Raw genomic sequence first — 19966 nt, 5'->3', positions numbered from 1 at the left:
ATGTTATCAATAATTAAACTTGATAATCGAAGATAAACTGTTGAATATGTAATATGAGTATGAAAACATTAATATTTTTAATAGAACATACGACTTTTTGTTGAAGTGGGTAATTAAGAATAATATTAATGATATTTATAAAATTAGTATAATAAACTTCTATTACTTATAATGCTTGATTTTTTATTACGTGCCTGGGTTAGATGTACAGTAATATTAAATACTATATTGTTTATTCAAGTAAGAAATTGAATTTCAACATAATAATGACGTATAACAGTAATAAAATCATTACTCTCACGATTTCAAAAACATCATAATTTAAATGGTAGTTATGTCGAATTTTTTCTGCAAATAAAGTCAAAATTTGTACAAAAATGACAATCCCTTATTTAGATTAAAATATCTCCTAAACTATTATATTTACGATATAAATAGTTTAATACTTTCTCATACAAAATAAAAAACTGCATCGACTGGCGTAAAAAAATCTATATGATTTTATTTCAAAAAACATTGTTGATTTTCATATGACTTTTGCACATCCACCTATAAAGAAAACAACAAAACCATAATATGCTCCTCTCGAAATCACTCAATTCTGTTTAAAACATTTTTTTTACGAACATTTAATGACAGCATTAAAAAATTAAAATCAAATAAAACACCCTGTGTATGCTTTGTTTAGGGTTTCCAAAAATGTGTACATAAAGACGGATCAAAAGAAAATAAAAAATGTTTATTTATTTATCAACAAAGATAACAAGAATTTCTTTGCACACACAAACGTTTTATTGTTATTTATTCATTTAACTTATTTCTTGGTGACTTTTTTTTGTCTGTGCCCATGCGTGTCCTCAACTGTCGTCATCATAGTTTTAACGTCCGTTATGTTTTGATTTAAAGCTTTTAATTCGTGTAAAGCTCGTTTAGCTAATTTGCCTTCCGGCGTCTCCACTGGCTCCAACAGGAGTATCCTAAGGGATCTTTTTAAAAGATCTGCGGCTTTCTCGAGACGAGAAGATAGTTCCGTCAAAGAAATGTCGCGTGCTGCGTACGCGCGATTCGCTAATAGCACCAATGGTAAATGCATTTCGTATAACATTATACCTGAAAATTAAGCAACAATAATTAGATACGAAAACTCTATCACAATTATACATAGTATTCTTATTCATTTAAAATATTTCCATTGACACGTTCACTACCAGCGTTACGTATTTGCGACGATCAATATTTCATATTTTGTGTAAACAACTGTAAATTACATTTACATGTGTCTATATCCAATATTGCAACGCACGACGCAATGTGTAGAAAGTGGAGGAGATTTATTTTCTTGAATATTATTTGTATTTTGTAAAGACGATATATTTTATTTAATAAAATATTGTAACCGTGAAGGTTGCTATTAGAATAAATGCTGGTATAATTGTGATAGGGCTTTCGTATCTAGTAAATTATATTATTGTTCACCGTAACACTCTTCAAGTGAGAATGAATTCAATAAAATTATAAGAATACATTTTAATTTTAATTTTTTAGTAGCTTCTTAGAAAAATAAAAAAATGTGATGAAGGTGTCTTCGTACAATAGAACAAATATGACGATAGTAATTTTAATTTTCATTTTACTTTAATGAAGTTTGTAATATTCATATTCATATTCTACATAAGTAAATATAAACTTCATTTCTTTATATTTGTTTACGTTGTATGTTACTTTGAATATTGCAAAATATTCATTGAAATAAAACTATTTGTATACTGCTTATAATTAACTCTATTATAATTTTTCCAGTTTATATACGTATATTTTTTCTCATCACCAACTCGCACTCAACTCAGGCTGTATATAAGTAATGCACAAGGAATTTTAAAAATTACCTTTTAATCGAGATATCCCCGGCTCAACAATTTCCAATACATCGCAAACTTCTTTGCACGTGTCTAACATCTTTTGCATACATTTCTTCTGTGGATTTGGAGTCCCCATTTCCTTTCTATACGCTGCCAATAATTTTTGTTTTAAAGACAGCATTAAATAATGATTCGGATGAAATGATCGAGCTAATTTAGTTGTCAGCGTTTCCAGACCCTTGAACACAATTTTTTAAGAAAATAACAAGTAATATTCATACGCAAATCACAAATTTTACACATTCATAGCATATATAATTGTATAAAACATAATGGAATAAGAACCTAAAAAAAATGTTTTTAAATTACGTATTTGAAATTGTAAATTACGTGTTTTCATAAAAAGTATATCGTTTTCGGATATTAATTTTTCATAAAAATCTAACAGAAACATTATTTCTATAAGAAATAATATAGATACCATTGAACAGAAGATAATTTACCATTTCAATTCCATGTAAAATACTCTTATTCTCTTATTTAGAAATTACAAAACTTCCATATTTCCAAAATGCTCTTAACACTAGGTTTACGAAACTTATCAATTTAATGTATATCGAATTGTATAAATATTATTTGGTAAATGTTTATGACTACTTTTAATCCTCTAGTTTCCAAGATCCAAATAAATGAACATCAATTCTTTTAGGAACGATAGAATAAACTGCACGATAAATGCCCGTAAACCTAATTCTTAAAGTTCTTCCTTTCCACCTAATACATATTTGTTAAATAAATATTTACATTATTAGATCAACATGAAACAGAATTTTAGGAACGTACTCTAATGTCATTGTCATCTGTGTCCTCGATCAATGTCCTACTAATATTCAAAGTAGCCCGTACAAGACGTCCTCCAATGCTCCTTCTACACCTGTTACATTGCCATCTCATGTTCTTTTCATACGGATTGATTGTTAACGGATTCTTGACTCCTACGTAACCTTCCCTGCACCGTGGACATAGGATACAGCTCATGTACGATCCCATTTCATAGGGATCTTTGCATAACGAACATTCGCATTCGAAATACTTTCCACCACGCAAATGTTCTCTTCTACCCGACGTTCCCTAATCATGACACAACGAATACACACGGTATAAATAAGAATTTAAAATGGTCATTCCAAGATCAAATTGTTTGTTTCGAATGCCACGGCGATCAACGATAATCGAAGTTTCCAAATTGCAAGAAAATTATTATAACTTGTAAAATAACTCATGTCGAATAGAAATGTTCAGTAGCCTAAATAACTAGATAATAGTGTAACGCAAGAATTGCAATAGCAAATAATTCTTCCATTTTATCTTAATCACAGACAAAATAAGCGATATATAAAACGTTGATGTTTTTCGTGGTAGTCGACGTGTTAACACATTGACATTACTTATTACTTCCTAACAAAGGCAAATAGTATTAGAATTAATGATTAATCATTTGATATCATAGTTCTTAAGTAACACGTTTATTTAATTACTAAATATCTTGATTCAATATCACTTTTCTTCTTGCAATTATTTTCAAGCAATTTGGAAGGTCCAGTCATCGGTGACCACTGTGGCGATCAGCGTATTAACCCTTTTAATGGGGTGAGCGTCTGCAGACGTGCTTCATAAAAAGATTTTTCTGTTGTCAGGGAATGCGTTTATAGACGCAATTCCTTCGAATGCGTCTTATAACCCTTTTGTGTGATTCACTAGTTATATAATATAATACTTATTCATTATTTTACCACGAAATGATTAACACTTTGTTCGTTGAGATATCACACTTAATGAATCATTTCTGTCAACAGAACCCCATCAGGAGAGTAACTACTGAAAAATGGCCCTCATTAAAGGGGTTAACGGAGCACGTTAAAAATTGACAAACCAAAAGGGACGACGTATAATTGAAAAGAATGGTTTCGCCTTCTTGGATCGGTACACTGGCGTACACGGTGAGCTGAAAATTGTCGTCAATGGTGAGATGAGTGTTTCCTCTGCAATCATGTGCCATGAGGGAGGCTTCCGCATATAAACCTCGTAAAAACAGCCCGTCCACACCTCCCGGAGATCGTAGCTCAAACATATTCACATCTAAAATGCTGCACAGTTGTTGCAAAGACTCTGAGGTAGATTCATCGTGATCAGCAATTAAACCAAGATTCCTGATGACCTATTGTAGTGTATGTTTTATGAAAAATGGTTGAATTCGTGTATTATCTTTGAAATTCGATCAGTTTAAAATTGTTTGCATAACAGACGTCGGTAATAATTTAGAAACGAAAGTTCGCATATATGACAGCTAATATCAAAATATTAATGAATAATGTGGTTATTTTTTTTTTCTTAAAAAGAAAATCATTGAACAGTCATCCAAGGTCGCGGCGCTCTTTGACCTTTGAGCTTGTGGCGGTTGACAGGTCAGACTATCAATTAATCATCTCTTGTAGCATTGATAGTAGTATACAATGCAGATAGATAAATAAGAAAGAAAACAAGAAAGTTAAATTAGATATGCCCAAATAATGAATACATGGAATAAAGAAGAATCTTCAGAGTCTGTGAACAGTTTCTCTTACATTTATAACGTTTTCTTCTCTATCCTTCCATACAGATGTGTTTCTCCTTTTGTCCACATGAGATTCCATCGACTCTACTTGTCCCCATAATACCGGGTCTCTCTGTTTTAGAAGCCACAGTCTTAAGGGCAATAAAACACCAATTATGTCTACTATATTACTAGATAACAAGTCTTTGTTATTTTTAAACATTTCGCATTCATCTGGTGTATGGTATTTCGGCTGTCCCTGAAAAGATAACAACAATTTTTAAACAAATCGTAGGTCACTGTATTATCACTGATCGTTAACAACTAATGGTAATTTTTAAAGCACAGCTGAATAAATGAATTGAAATGAAAAGTTCCGATTAACAAATTCGAGGAAAACATTATTTTTTCGCTATTATTCACTCAAAGATGGAATTTTTACATGTTATTTCTAATTGTCATTCATTATTCGAACAAAACTTTGTCTGTTTTTGACCCCAAAAGTGCAAGCATTGTTATAAAAATGGCATTAATTCTTTAATGTAATAGTTTTCAAGATTACCGAGTTTTATTCTCATATCTACTTTTCTGTTATTCCTTTCAAGATTAGGAATATTTCCTCTATTTTAAGATCGGCCAGGCAATACACATTTTGAATTCTTCGATCAAAGCTTGAGTAATTCGAATCATTTTATACATACATAGCTAGCATCTGAAGGAGGTAGCTAATTCGTCATATGCTGATCTTATGTTGAGAAAACGACGCGTGGGGTGTATTCACGCACATGCGGTCCGTGCAGAGTACGATGTGCGGTGTCATTCATTCCTTTCGCAGTCAACAGCTAATAAACGGTTCTGATTTCTCGAACTGACACCAATTAGCTGATCAATTCAATGATTCATATTTTTGCTTTTAATCATTAATTTCGATATAATTATTTTCGTCTCGGTAATTCAAATATTTAGTTACTTTTACATTATTTTTCTTATCTTTTTATATGTATATATGATTATATATAGTATATTTAATACATAAGAGAGAAGATTTTTCTAATTTTAAATAACATTTCAGTAAGTACTACCTAATTTAGAATTAGATGCACAGTTTGATTATTAATTACCTCGCAAGCAGTACCGCATAAAGGTGCAACGTTGCATTTTGAACAAAGATATTGCGACAGTTTTCTTATTTTCGGTAGAAAACGCAAACAGGCGAAACACACGTAATCGTTACTGGAAATCGTTGGCCCAACAGCAATCGGTTTTTCTCGAAGTATTACTTCACCGGCAGTTAGATTTTTTGCTGATTGTAAATACCTTGAAAAGTAATGTTGTTACCATTTTCTTAATGCTGATTAAAATATAGCGTGGCGCAAACGATATTAATTACTTAATTTATTAAATTACTTAAATTTATTTAATTTTGTTCATAATTCAACAAAAGGAACTTCTAATATCCCGCTGATTCTAAAACAAGCAATAAGAGTTCAACGTAACAAGTCGATAACAGATATCATACGTGAGAAATTAGTTTCTATGTAAATTTTATTTTTCTAAGTTAATCGCTAGAAATGCAAATGAAACATTACTGTCCAGATTACTAATAAAAATGTATGTTACAAAAACTGACATACAAGGCCCGACAACATACTTTTCCTGTGTTAAAAGATAAGCTATAAAAGTATTACAGATATTACTCAAACTTTTATTGCACAATCGGAAAAAGCTATATTTATCATTTGATAATGAACACGATTAGGTAAATAATACGAAACACCAGGATCAGATTTCACGAACGTGTAAAGCGAAACGATAAACATTTAACTGATATAACGTTGAAAAGAATGGAAAAAGGCAGTATTCAATTAAGGAAATAAAATGGTAAACATTAATTTCCCTCATTATGGTTACAATTAAAATTTGCATAGTATCTATAACACATTTATTTATTTATTTTTCAAAACCGGGTGATTATTCTTTGCATACTGTATTATCGTTTATCAAACTTATAGATCTTAGGCCGAGTGTTACACAATTATAAAACCGCACATAATTTCGTGTTTATACCTGCCGAGTTTTTCTGACCGAGCAACATTATATTTTGATGTGGTAGTTACGCTGTTTTTGGACTTTTCCCCGAGTGCCATGCTTGACAGTGGTATTCCTACGTGTTTCGTTTAAAAAAATATGCAATGGCTTTGTGCAAATGCGAACTATACCGAGTTTTCCGAGAAGTGCGATGTCTTGCTCATTTCCGACGATTTGTAACTGACATAGAAACACAGGAAGTCCAAGCCAGTGCCGTTCCTCTCTTTGGTACACTCTTGATACGCTGCTATACATATTATTAGAAGTGAGCATGGCGCGTGAATGCCAAGCACTCGTGACAAAACAATACGTGGGCATTAGATTCGAAAATACATACAATGATTACCGATCATTAAACTGGACATTTATTTATAGCTTCTACGAGTGTGCTGTATACAGTAAATTGGTATCCTTCGCGTAGCTGGTTCTTCATTCTAATTTCATAGAAACCTTAACACTGAAACCAAACCTGTCAAGAAGACGAATTTCGAATTTCCTGTTTTAAATTACAAAAACTATTAATTTAAAAATATAAATTTGAATTTATGCTAACTATTGTTAGAATAATAGAATAAGTGTATAGGATGATTCACATAACTATTACAAGCCATATTTTTTTATGGTTGAAGTTAGAAAAAAATATTATAGGGCAAAAATGAATGGTTTAATATATTGCATGTATTCATAGTCACAGGTTTTTTATACGTGCAATAGTGTAGGTATATTCGGTAATTACACTATTTTTTAAAAATTGGAGTCTAACTTGTTCTTTGTATAAGTTGAATTCCTTTTTCATTTTACGTAAAAAGGTATTAAGATAATATAATGCAATAAATAATATAATTTTAATGCAATAAATAATATTCATTTTAGCTAAGATAAGAATATTTATTTTAGACTTCTCAAGTAAGCTTCTGAAAATTACCCTTGAAAAAGATTGTAAGAGAGTGACAAGCGAAAATTGTAGAAGTTGATTTGTGCAATAGAATTGCGGTTATTATTCTCGCATAATTATCCACTCAAGTGTCAAGAATTTATTCTGGAAATAAACCTTGACTTGTCTATTAAATAATGACCATTACATATTTGGAAGTTAGAGAAAAGATAACTTTATTATTGTAGGTTATATTTTGTCGTTATACAGAAAGTTTTTTTTTAATAACTTTGTCTTTTAAGATTATGACAATAATGTATTGATGACAGGATGCGCTTAGGCTTCCTCTACATTTATTATAATATAAACAATATCAGCATATCATTTTTTTTATTTCTTCATTCTGATTAAATAGGAATAAATAAAAATAAAAATATAGTTAAAAAATTGTAGGCAAATATAAATCTCAAAATATCCTAATTTTAACATAGAACAGTATGGTAAAAAATTGATACGATTGATCCAATCTTGAAATTATTCCTTACTTTAACCAACTTTTGATTTGCTACAATTGAGTGATTAAACTAATGAGAGTATTTAAACACAAGAATCGTTCTTTCCTTTTTCTTCTTTGTAGAAGGAAAAATTTAGTAAATCAGAATATTGTATAGAATTATAACGTCATAAAATCTTTAAAAAGTTTGCTGAAATCTTTTTCAAATTTTATATCGTCCAGCCAATTCAACTCTATTTCCTTATATCATGTTTTAAAATTTCATATCTTGTATTTATTTAAAAATTCAATTTAAATTTTGTTTAGTATGCTTTTTTTATTATTTAATAAGGAATAGGGTAGTAAAAAATTAATTAATATACTACACGTCTTTTTCAATGCCGTATACTTTCACTCACGAAATATTTGTACATATCACAAGGTTAAAGAAATATTATTGTCGAAACAAAATTAATGTAACAATTTACTTTTACTAAACATGTTCATATTTAGTTAAACATATACATATTTACTTGCTGTTTAATATTTCTATTAGGACATGTAGTGTTCGTTATCACACTTTTGCATAAATTTTAATCATTCATATTTGCAACAAATATTCATAAATTACTGATCGACTGTTCAAGTTGAATCAACGACTCTTTCGCCACAATACCTATTTGACCCTCGGGTGTGTCCGGTGGTTCCAAGCACAAAATGGTTGCCGCCTCTTTTAAAATTTCGGCAGCTTCGATCATTTTTGATTTAAGTTGAGTTTCATTGATTGCGTTTGCATTCCATAGAGTTTTAGCGACAAAAAGCAGTGGTGCATGAAGCTCGTACAATGTCATTCCTTTCATAAAAAACAATTATTCACTCAATATTAATGGTTCTTATGAGAGTGTAATAATATAAACATTTCTATACTATTTTACACAACACTCGTTTGTTTACCTCTTATACGAGAGTAACCTGGTTCTACAACATCCAGTACTTGAAGTAACATGTGGCACATGTCAATTTTGTGTTCCAATACAACATCCGGTAAATCGTCTAGAAGATATTCGTCAACGCGGCCATACATTTGTGTTAATGAATGCCTACAAACAGTCAAACACAATAAATAAAATTATTCTCTATTCTTTTCGAACCTTGCATTGAAACATGCAATTTTGAATTCAGCAAGTATTTTAAATACTAACATGATGACGATCAAACGTAAACTATTCTTTACAAATAATTTCAATATAGAAATTAGGAAAATTAATCACAGATAAAATTAAAAAAAATACATTGTTTCTTCCGTCTAGAATATTTCAGAAAATTATACATTATCATTCATATTTCCTGGATTGGAACTAAACACTTGTTTTTCGCACAATATGGTTACTATCTCTAAAACAGGCTATTACAAATTTCTAAACTTCAATTTATCCGCATATATAACTAACATATAAGAACATAATGATTAGTGATGGAATAGTAAAAGAATTGATAACATTTCTACGACTAAAAACAGTAATAAAATGAAATACGAAGGTACTTTAAAATTAGTCTATAAGTCAATCTATTCCATTTCACTTAATGTTGCATGTTAATTATTGTCACAAAAGCATTATCTGTGAAAGAAAACAATTATTCTAAACCTTACTGCACTGTATCATGAGAAAAACTCGTTTCAAGTACGTAAATAGTCGTTGTATAATTACGTATGTTCTGTTAATTCGTTTGTGAAATCTGCAGACACTAAATTAAATCGATGAAAGTCGAATTTTTAGAGCATGCAGCAATGTTAAACTCACCTTAACATCGTCTGGAAAGCGTGACGAGGATGTAAAACAGAACGATATTTTTTCATAACCGTTTCTCTTTCTTGAATAGCGTCGGCTCCGTCAGCCCCGCTGATTGCCTCCACAGCATCAACTTCAGCTTGAATTATTTGTAATACTTTTCGAACCGCAGCTCCACTGGTCGAGAATTCACAGTGTGTGCATTTCCACGAACTATCAGGGTCTGATAAAAATATTTGAAAGTAAATATTAATTTTATATATTAATGTATAATCTGGTTTAACACTAAACGTACCACGATCGGTCAAATGACCGGTTTTAAAATTTAATTAATAATTCTGCATTTTCTTTCACCCATTTAATTTTAAATCAATTTAAACATTATTACAAATTACATTATAATAATTACCTAGGGAATCTAAGGATAACACGATTCCATTATCACATTTGTTACATTTTAAGGAAGACATGTGTGTTCCAAGCTCGGTGGGATCTGCACATCTCTGACATGCACACGCAAAGTGCTTCCCTTCGAGAAGATGTTCTCTTCTCAACATAGTCGGAAGTAAAGAGTGTGTATAACTTCCATAAAGTTCACCACCCGGTGGAATTCGAACTGTAGTTCGCAATCGTACTCTGTGAAAAGAATTTTAAATAGCTTTTGAATAATAAAAATATTATCTAAATTATCTGAAATATTTAATTAAATCGTGTAGTTTCTTCCTTCGGAAAAAATTAGTTCTTTCAACGAGAATAAGAACTAATCTATTGTGAAATAGTATAAACTCTAAACTGAAACCGTTATATTATATCTCTACTGAAGTGAATATTAATAAATTAATTTTTTTCGAAAATTCTGTTTTGAATTCCACAATGCTTCCTCACTTGCTTATTTAATTATTATTAGAAATTTTTGTCGATTATGACAAAATGTACCATTATTAATTTCTTCGACGTTTAAATTATTTTCATATATTTTCAATATATAAATGTGGCAAGAAAATCGTTTCCGAAAATAACTAACAATTCTCAAATGATTTAAGAAAATCCATATGGGTAAGTATGTTTTAAGAATAGTATCAATGAACATCGTTTTTAATTTATAGTATGTTATTATTGACACATATTTTACCTGTAATCTGTCGGTGAAATGCTGTGACATGTATTTGAAACGCAAGAGTGATTCATCATCGCGACTGTTGGATAAAGCGCTCTTGCACTGAATCCATTCGCTGTTCGTATTTCGAACGTGTTTATTTCTAGTATACCACAAGCTGTCTGGATTTGTTCTTCTGAAAATCTGTAACAAATTGACATCTCACTGTAGAATGTTTTAGAATAATATCAAAAATAAATATAAAGTAATCTATCAATTTTTCTTTATACAAACATTCACAGTTTATTAATAATAAATTTAAAAAATAGAAGAACGTAAATAGAAGAAACATTTCAGGAGTTATGACCTGAATACATTAATGAAGCATTACCTGTCAAGTTTGAGTTGCTTTCTCAAATAATCCACTATATTTACTTGGTCCGCTTTCCAATGTTCTTTTCGACTTCTTACTTTGTTGTGAGCTTCCATCTGCTTTACTTCATTGTTCCATCTTTCAGGATTTTTTTCAGATTCCAACAGCAACCTAAGTGGCGTTACACATTCTAACTGAGGAACACCATTTTCGTTCGTCTGCTCTAAAGCCGCCGCAACATTGAACTTTTCATTTGCTTGTGCAAATATCTGCAAATAAGATTTTCATATATCATCTACACGATTTCAACATAAGAAACAATCTCTTTCCTAATTCTTAAAATCGATTTATTTACAACATATTACGTATAGTTATGTATATTCTTATGTACTTGTTAATATGGATAGAAATTGCAACACTAACAGAACTCGAACAGAATGTACGAGAAAGAGAGATGTGTTTTTTGTTAAGATCATAAATTGCCATATTTTTGCAATAAATATTTGAATTTCATTTACATAGAATACACTATATTTACTTGTAAACATTTTATTCATGAATATTGTATAACAACATAACTAATATATAAGACATTTATAATATTATGTATCTTTTAATCGAAAATTTCTTCAATAGAAAATGGTAATTAATATTTTTTCTATTCTTGAATCACTGTTTTATGTATCATTTCTTATACAGTCCATTTTATCATTTGTTTTCCTAATACATCGTCTTTACGTACATAATGAATACTTGTTTAATAAATAAATAACGTTGCTATAAGCAAAAGTAACTGTAATAAAAATATAGGCAAAACAATAGGTCCGTGAGACCCTGCACTGGCGAGATTATTTTTCACTTGTGCACGGATTAGAATATCTTCGGAATAATTAATAATACTTGAATATTCTCATCGATGGAAGTAAAAAAATTCCTCATGTTCTCTTTGTTTCATATTTCAATTGATTATACCTGGCATTCGTAATCTTTATGTTGCGATTGATTTTCGCATTCTGTGGAACAAACAGGCCACCCGCATTTAGAACAAAGCGGTTTATCATTTGGCGTTGGGGGCCAAGGCGTGTAACACGAAAGGCACAAAGGATAAGTGAATGCCTTTGGACCCACAATGAACGGCATCTCTGTGACAATTTCCTCGCCTGGTTCTAACTCCTTGTTCGCCACCATATATCTGAAAACAAAAATATATAAATAATGATTTTTGTTAACACACTAGGTTTACGAACGTTTATCGTACGGTTTATGTTATTGTTCCTAGAAAGACTGATGTTCATTTCTTTAGATCTTGGAAATTAGAGATTTAAAAATATATTATCAAGATGCATATTTGTATGATTGCATCAAGCAAAACCTGCATACACATTTACCAAGTAATGTTTATACACTTCAATATGCCTAAAATTGACACCTTATCAGCTTTGAATGATCTATATCTGTATATCTATATGAAATATGAACTATGTTTATAATTTTAAATTTATGATATGTAGAAGTATGTATACAAAACATGATGAAAGGAAAATTGTAACTGAAATTAGATAATGAAGTCTATATTATTTTTATACTTAGCTTGGTAATTCATACAATTAATAAATTAAATTTTTCTTTTACTTTGATTTGTGAAAAACCGTTTATAAAACTAAAAAATTGTATAAAAGTTTTAAAATATATTAAGGACTAAAGTAATTAAATTTTATGAGCATTGAATTATTTGAAATTATAAACATTTAAAATTCATGAATAATGAACTAGGTAAAATGATAACTGTCATAATAAAAGGGAAAGTGACATTTAACAAATCTTTCTTTTAATTAATGTCTATTTCTTGGAAATAATTGTAATTTTAGAAGATTTATAAATTTAATGAGAACTATGTAAACAAATATCAGTTCCAATTACCTTCCAACTATATCACTGTGGAGAATCTTAAATGCTGTAGTGCTTTTGCTTTCCAAATTCGATGAACTCTGAAAGAAAATATAAAGATTATTTAACATTAATACATTTTACTAACATTTTTAATTCTTGTTTTAATTTATGAGAAATCATTACAAGAAATCAGTTTCGAATTATTGGACACATAATACAAATTAATATGTTTGCCGCCTATTTTATGAAAGATAAATGAATATATTTGATGTTTGTCAAAAGTTAAATTTAAATTCAAATATGACAGAAACGAAATAAAATTATATAGGAATTTTAATTGTAACAGTAATATGTCACTACAATAACACTGTACATTTATAGTGTGCGTGAATAACGTTGAATCAGAACGGTAGAAAAAAAGGTCAATAAAGGTTTCATAACTTTTTACTTTACTTTCACGTCGAATCCTCGATTGAAATCGTAAAACACGCACACGTATATAAACATTTTCCTTTTACATGTAACGACTTTATCTTCTGCATACACTTTTAAACATTATAATGTTAGTAAGCAAATGTTTGCACCTTTAAGTTAAAAAACAAACAATAAATAAATAATAAATTCAACTCCATACAATCGATTTTAGCACAATATATTCAAATCATACCGAATTTCCCTGCGACATGATTAACAGTCAAATAACACTGGTGATAAAGCAATCTCCTTATTGGTTTTTGCTGCGCGATTTTCACGTCTGACTCAAATCTAGCAATAGACAAATGCGGATGTATTCAAGCCGACTAAAAATCGAATCTTTATATATATAATCGCTTTATTAAAAATATACTATTCACGGAGATTGCCAAAAGTATTATCTAGATGGTACTACTACCATCTTTTACGAACCGCCTTCGCGTAATAAACGTTTTACTGTACTGCATCGAGCAGCCAGGGTATTTTTGTCTGTCGAAGCGTTCGGAAAGATCTGAAATACTTCGGTAACATGATGTTATAAATTCTAAACTCATAGTTTCTGACAATATCAGCTCTACATAGAGTTCTGGAACTCCCAATAGAATCTTTAGCGTTTTCTATAAATATTATTCCCTGATATAATAAGCCGTAATTTTTAAACATCTAATTAAAGAAATGATTTTATAAACATAATTTGATGTATGGTTTAAAAATATTGTAATAATTATATGAAATAACTGTTTAAACAAAAAACTGATGAATGATTGAACAGCGTACGTACATTCGAAAATTTTTGTTATTATATCTGTTGAATAATTTAAAATTCGTCTTAGCAAAATATTTGATAAATTATCTTAAAATTTCATTTGCTAGTATGTAGTCGCTTTATTATTGGCTCGTATTTAAATTTATATCTACTGTTAATATATGTATACAAATTTCAATTATTTTTATTAGTATCATATATTTTATTAATAAATTTTTATTTACAGAATAACATTGCACAATATACATGTGTTATCATTTTCCTTACTAAAATTGAAATGCTTTATTGAACGTAGACCGAAGTACCACAGTGTTTTCAAACGTACATGATTACGATAAGGAAATAAATTCGTAAGATTTTCAGTAACGCATATTTGAATGTTTGTACAAACTTTAATTCCTTTAAGTTATTTTCTAAAGATAGAAATTAAATAAAAATTTTTTTTTGGAAGTTTTTACTGATATGGATTGTAGATAGTTAAAAGCCAAAGGTTGCTTAATGTTTAACGCACTTAAATTGTGAATGAATATATGCACATGCATACGTGAACATTGCGGAAATATTGACTAATTATATTTATGTGACGTAATACATGCAGATATATATATATATATATATATATATATATTAGTTATATTATATATAATTATAACATAATATTTATTTATATTTGTTCCATTTCAAGGCACCACAATATGTACCCCTTTACAACGGCCTTAAATAATAAACACAAATTATGTAAATCGATTAGACAGATACCACCAATCTGTTCTTACGCTATATCGAACGAAAATCAGTCCGTTATTAATCCATATTTTTCTCATAATTTGTTGACAAAATATTTTTGAGTTTTCGTTTGTATGACTCTTTTTTCTTACTTTTATTCGTAAGATACATTAACAATCATTTTACAAAAAGGGTAAGGACAGACTACATATATAATTTACGAAGCAATATAAAGCATATTAAAAATAACTTTCTATTTCTAAGTAACTTTTAACTGTATCGAATGTGACAATGTATATTTAAGTGTAAATAAACGCTTTAATATTTGAGGATAAATAAACGTGTAAATGTATTTATAGATTGTATATTACAATAAATGACATATTTTATTGATTTCAATAAAACCAAATAGTCATAATTTTATTTTTAAAGAAATCTCGTAATTCGAAAAATACATTATCCCCATCTTCAAAGGTCAATAAACAGCATTGAACGAACCGGATGGGTGCCAAATCGAAGTCTACGAGGGTGGTTCTCTAGATTACGTAACATCCGAAAAATGGATCAACACATCAATTAAATGACGGAATTTGTAACCGTTTATAATAAATCAATATTTTCGTAAATATACCGTATAATTTTATTTCATGAATATTATTGGCAGTTTCGTATAAAAATAATTCGCAATTTTTTAGAATTTATTGTCTCGCGCATGCGTAAACCCAACTATGCGCAGTTAGTAGTCGTTCTTTCCCGACTGGTATACCGTCTCACGTACGCAATTCTTAGGAGAAGTCACGCAGTTTTCTGCACTCGTGTATTATCACAGAAAACGGTAAGTACATAGAAATCTCACTATCAGCACCAATTGCGTTATTTCAAGTGAAACCTTTGTTTGTACATCGAGATCACATAATTTTTGCAGCATACTAAATTTTCGTAAAGCCGGCATTGGTTAATCTAAATGGTGTCTGTCGCCTAACGGCATTGTAAATGATCTTTTTCATTAATTTCGTCAGTTCAAACGCATTCGAGTATGCCCATCTTGTTTTTTGATTTAGGATACGACAATTTTTCTTGAAAGGAAAAATTTTTACTTGTAATAATTCGAAATTCAAGTCATATATGGGAACTGAAAGTGATTTACTCCTTATGTAATACTTAGGCAGGGTCAATACCACTCCATTTTTACTTTACATTACTATAAAATTATTGATAAATTATTATTCGACCTATATTCGATCATTTGTAATAAACAACAATATGAAAAGATTCTTGTAATTGTAATTGTTCTTCACTTACATTCTTTTCAGTAAATGTAATGTTAACTAAACAATTTGACATTACTACTGTGTTATTGGCATTAATTATTTTTACTTATATTATTTATACTTCAATGTAACTATTATATTAACTATGTAAAAGTAAATTCCCTATGAAATTGTTATACATGTGTATATGTATTGTAAAAACTTTTTATGTCATTTTGTCACTTTGAAAGCTATATGTTATAACAAGGCTAGTTTGTACTATATTTTAACTTATAATAATTATATATTTTTTCATAATTATACAATCCAATAAAATCAGATTAATATTCATTTAATTTTGTTTTTTACTTATGAAAATTTTAATAGATTTTCAATATTATACGTTCATTATATTTATTGTATTATAAAATATTATTGTGCTAAGATTCCCTAGAGTAGGTATTATTTGTAGGTGAAGGATTACTATTTTTAGAATTCTTTAGTACTATACATATTTCAATATGTAATTATGCGTTAGAATCTGTGTAGTCAATATTGGATTCAAAAATTGTAATCTTTTATTTTTACATGTGGTTTAATTTATATTTAAATATGTTTATTAATATATATGCAATATATAAATATATTTTTTTTTCTTTAAACTGATTAAAAACACAACATATTTTTTTAATATATTTATTTAAGATATTTTCTTAGATTATGGCTCCACCAACATACAGTGACTTGGGAAAAAGTGCTAGAGATGTGTTTGGCCAAGGATATCATTTTAGTCTAATTAAATTAGATGTTAAAACAAAGACTAGCTCTGGTGTAGAGTTTTCTAGTGGTGGGATATCTAATCAGGACACTGGAAAGGTATTTGGTACCTTGGAAACCAAGTACAAAATCAGTGATTATGGATTAACATTTAGCGAGAAATGGAACACTGATAACACACTTGCTACTGATGTTACTCTTGCTGATAAATTACTCAAAGGTCTTACCCTTGGTTATAGCTGCACTTTCTCTCCACAAACAGGGTAAAATGTTAATAATCATTAACCTTGTTTAAAATAAATATATACTTTAATCATTTTTAACATTGAATATACTGCAACCACTCAAATGACTGATTTAAAAATTTGATTAAAAATTGTCTGTTCTTCTTCATTCATTTAACTTCCAATTATTTAGTTTTTCAATTTTACTCTTTCCTTCTGTTTTCATTTTTAATAAGAAAAATTTATCATCTAACTTGTTCACCTTTATTTTATAACCAGTTATTTATCTGGTTACAGTAGGAATAAGTATGTACATAGTGTTGGTACATTTAGTATTAATGAAAAAATATAATTCCAATATTGTAGGACAAAAACTGGTAAATTAAAGACGTCTTATGCTCATGAAAATGTATCAGCAAATGCTGATTTTGATCTTAGCCTTTCTGCTGGTCCTTTGATCAATGCGTCAGCAGTTGTAGGATATCAAGGTAAGACGAATGTATAATCTGTTTTTACAGATACTCTTTATTAATAATACTAAACTTGAATTTGGGAAATATTTTTATTATTTAGATATTTAATATTTTTCATACACTTGCTGCTATGCGATTCCTTATAATCCCAATTGAGCGTCTCCTTCTTTTAATCCTAATGTCCAAGATATTCCAGAAAAAAGAATGTAAGACAATAGTATTAATGAAGATAAATGAACGAAATTTTGAGTTACAAAGTACTCTGATTTCATTACAGGATGGCTTGCTGGTTACCAGGCCAGTTTTGATACACAAAGAAATAAACTTACGAAAAACAATTTCGCACTTGGTTTTACTGCTTCTGATTTTGCTCTTCACACAGCAGTGTATGTATAAATTCGAAGATTTATAAAAACCGTAACACATGTTTTAAGTATTTCGTTATTTTAAATTATTGTTCTATTTTATTAGAGATAACGGCCGTGAGTTCAGTGGTTCCATTTACCATAAGGTGAAACCAGATTTGCAAGGAGCAATCAATCTTGCTTGGAATTCTAGCAACAACGTTACACAATTTGGAATTGGTACAAAGTATGATCTTGACAAAGATGCAAGTGTTAGAGCCAAAATCAATTCACATCTTCAAGTAGGTTTGGGATATCAACAAAAACTACGTGATGGTAAGTTAAATTTCACTTTATAAAAGATTTATAATACATTTCATAAAATTATGATGTATACTTATGTTATGGTGTTGTTATATACTATTTTGTAGTAACAACTATACATGTTTTTTAATTAATTTTTAAAATATACCTGTTTTTTTCATGAATCAATTGAATCTTATAAAATAGAAAAATATTGATTTTTTATTCTCAAATTGCAGTATATTTTGTTTGTATGTTTTAGGTGTAACATTGACACTTTCTACAAATATTGATGGAAAGAACTTTGGTTCTGGAGGACATAAGATTGGTTTTGCATTAAACCTTGAAGCTTAGATGTGAAGTACAGACATAAAGGACTTGACCCACAGAATTATTTAATGACCTTCGTGTCATAAAGACAGCATCACTTTACATGCTTCAAATAAAGTATTGCCTATTATTTGTAGATAGGTTTGTCCCAAAATTGATGCCACGAAATATCATGCATCTTTTAAACTTAGTTGAAGGGATATTAGTTTAAAACATACACAAATACAGTTTAAAAATACTATCAGTATCTTCTTCTCCTTCTTCTACTATCAATATGATTTACAATTATTGGCGAAAAACAGAAGTGCATTATTACTTTCCTTCGAAATTTTTTTACACTTAATATGGTGCAGCTTGCCAATTCTTGTTGAAAGTGTTCAATTATATAATGAAACCGAAGATTCATTTAACGTAACATGAAAAGAAATACGCAGATACTGAACAAAGTGAATTGAAGATACTAATGAAGATAAAATAAAAAAAGAAAATTATTTAAATTCTTCTGGTAAAATATTTAAAAAAAAGGAATAATAAATATTATCACTTTATGAAGTGTTAGCAAACTTTATTGTTAATCCCGAAAAAAGAATTCACAGGATACTTCACGTATGTTCTTATAATTATATAGATAATGTTAATGATTGGATTTATTGTAAGAATCCTTGCACTTAATGTTGTATAAAATAAATAGCTATGTACAGGGACTTGGGACTAAATGATATCAACAGAAGATTCATTCCTGCTTACATTAGAATTGAGACCTATGGTAAAATCCGTATTTGATTATGAAGACGATATTCCAATAATTTTGTGTCTTACTATAAATATATCACATTTTTAAAACAACACGATATGAAGAAATAAATGCTTTTAGTTACAAACAATTCCACAGTCCTATTTTATGTAGTGAATACCATGAACGAGATTTGTACTCATAAAGTGTTATTGTCTTACACATCATTAATTGTTAAACATCGAGTAAAATCGGAATTTAGCTTCGACCAGTTACTAAAATAAAGAAGAATTTATTCTATATGGTGTGAGAATACTTTATTTTATTTACAACAAAAAGTTACATTAGTTTCTTACTTAAAATATCTTTCGTGCATATTCTTAATGACAATTTTAAATCAAGCTTTTACGAGGTATCCATTAAGAAACTTTTACATGATTTCTTAGACATTTTATTTTTTTACTTTTTATAATAGTAAATTACTTGCAGTAAACCCGAAAATGGTCTTGT

The 19966-nt window shown here is 29.1% G+C and overlaps 3 protein-coding genes across 8 annotated transcripts; 1 reads left to right on the top strand and 2 right to left on the bottom strand.

Moving 5' to 3' along the window:
* Positions 1 to 473: 473 nt before the first annotated feature.
* Positions 474 to 6815, bottom strand: LOC116430906 (SET domain-containing protein SmydA-8). Of its 4 annotated transcripts, none has more exons than XM_031985599.2 (7): positions 6672 to 6803; positions 5574 to 5769; positions 4484 to 4711; positions 3793 to 4077; positions 2703 to 2990; positions 1887 to 2097; positions 475 to 1110 (listed from the first exon to the last, which is right to left on the bottom strand). In XM_031985599.2, the coding sequence occupies exons 3-7, from the start codon at positions 4673 to 4675 to the stop codon at positions 815 to 817; spliced, it is 1272 nt and encodes a 423-aa protein (XP_031841459.2). In that variant the 5' UTR covers positions 4676 to 4711; positions 5574 to 5769; positions 6672 to 6803; the 3' UTR covers positions 475 to 814. The 4 variants fall into 4 exon arrangements, with proteins under 4 accessions (XP_076223617.1, XP_031841459.2, XP_076223616.1 ...); XM_031985598.2 differs by having other exon boundaries at positions 479 to 1110; positions 6520 to 6815; XM_076367502.1 differs by lacking the exons at positions 5574 to 5769; positions 6672 to 6803 and adding an exon at positions 5154 to 5304 and having other exon boundaries at positions 474 to 1110.
* A 1481-nt stretch (positions 6816 to 8296) lies between these two features.
* On the bottom strand, positions 8297 to 13998 carry LOC116430905 (SET domain-containing protein SmydA-8). The gene is made up of 9 exons (XM_031985597.2): positions 13724 to 13998; positions 13087 to 13154; positions 12139 to 12358; positions 11185 to 11435; positions 10830 to 10997; positions 10107 to 10333; positions 9710 to 9920; positions 8862 to 9007; positions 8297 to 8760 (listed from the first exon to the last, which is right to left on the bottom strand). The coding sequence occupies exons 1-9, from the start codon at positions 13739 to 13741 to the stop codon at positions 8528 to 8530; spliced, it is 1542 nt and encodes a 513-aa protein (XP_031841457.1). The 5' UTR covers positions 13742 to 13998; the 3' UTR covers positions 8297 to 8527.
* Positions 13999 to 15717: 1719 nt separating this feature from the next.
* On the top strand, positions 15718 to 19756 carry LOC116430930 (voltage-dependent anion-selective channel). 3 transcript variants are annotated; one of them, XM_031985665.2, is made up of 6 exons: positions 15718 to 15857; positions 16990 to 17312; positions 17640 to 17761; positions 18024 to 18132; positions 18218 to 18426; positions 18656 to 19756. In XM_031985665.2, the coding sequence occupies exons 1-6, from the start codon at positions 15735 to 15737 to the stop codon at positions 18745 to 18747; spliced, it is 978 nt and encodes a 325-aa protein (XP_031841525.1). In that variant the 5' UTR covers positions 15718 to 15734; the 3' UTR covers positions 18748 to 19756. The 3 variants fall into 3 exon arrangements, with proteins under 3 accessions (XP_031841525.1, XP_031841526.1, XP_031841527.1); XM_031985666.2 differs by having other exon boundaries at positions 15738 to 15857; positions 16978 to 17312; XM_031985667.2 differs by lacking the exon at positions 15718 to 15857 and adding an exon at positions 16743 to 16842.
* Positions 19757 to 19966: the final 210 nt, after the last annotated feature.

The sequence above is a fragment of the Nomia melanderi genome, chromosome 5, assembly GCF_051020985.1.
Source record: "Nomia melanderi isolate GNS246 chromosome 5, iyNomMela1, whole genome shotgun sequence".
Taxonomy (NCBI): domain Eukaryota; kingdom Metazoa; phylum Arthropoda; class Insecta; order Hymenoptera; family Halictidae; genus Nomia; species Nomia melanderi.
The sequence above is the reverse complement of the archived record's forward strand: the minus strand, read 5'-3'. Positions and strand labels throughout refer to the sequence as shown.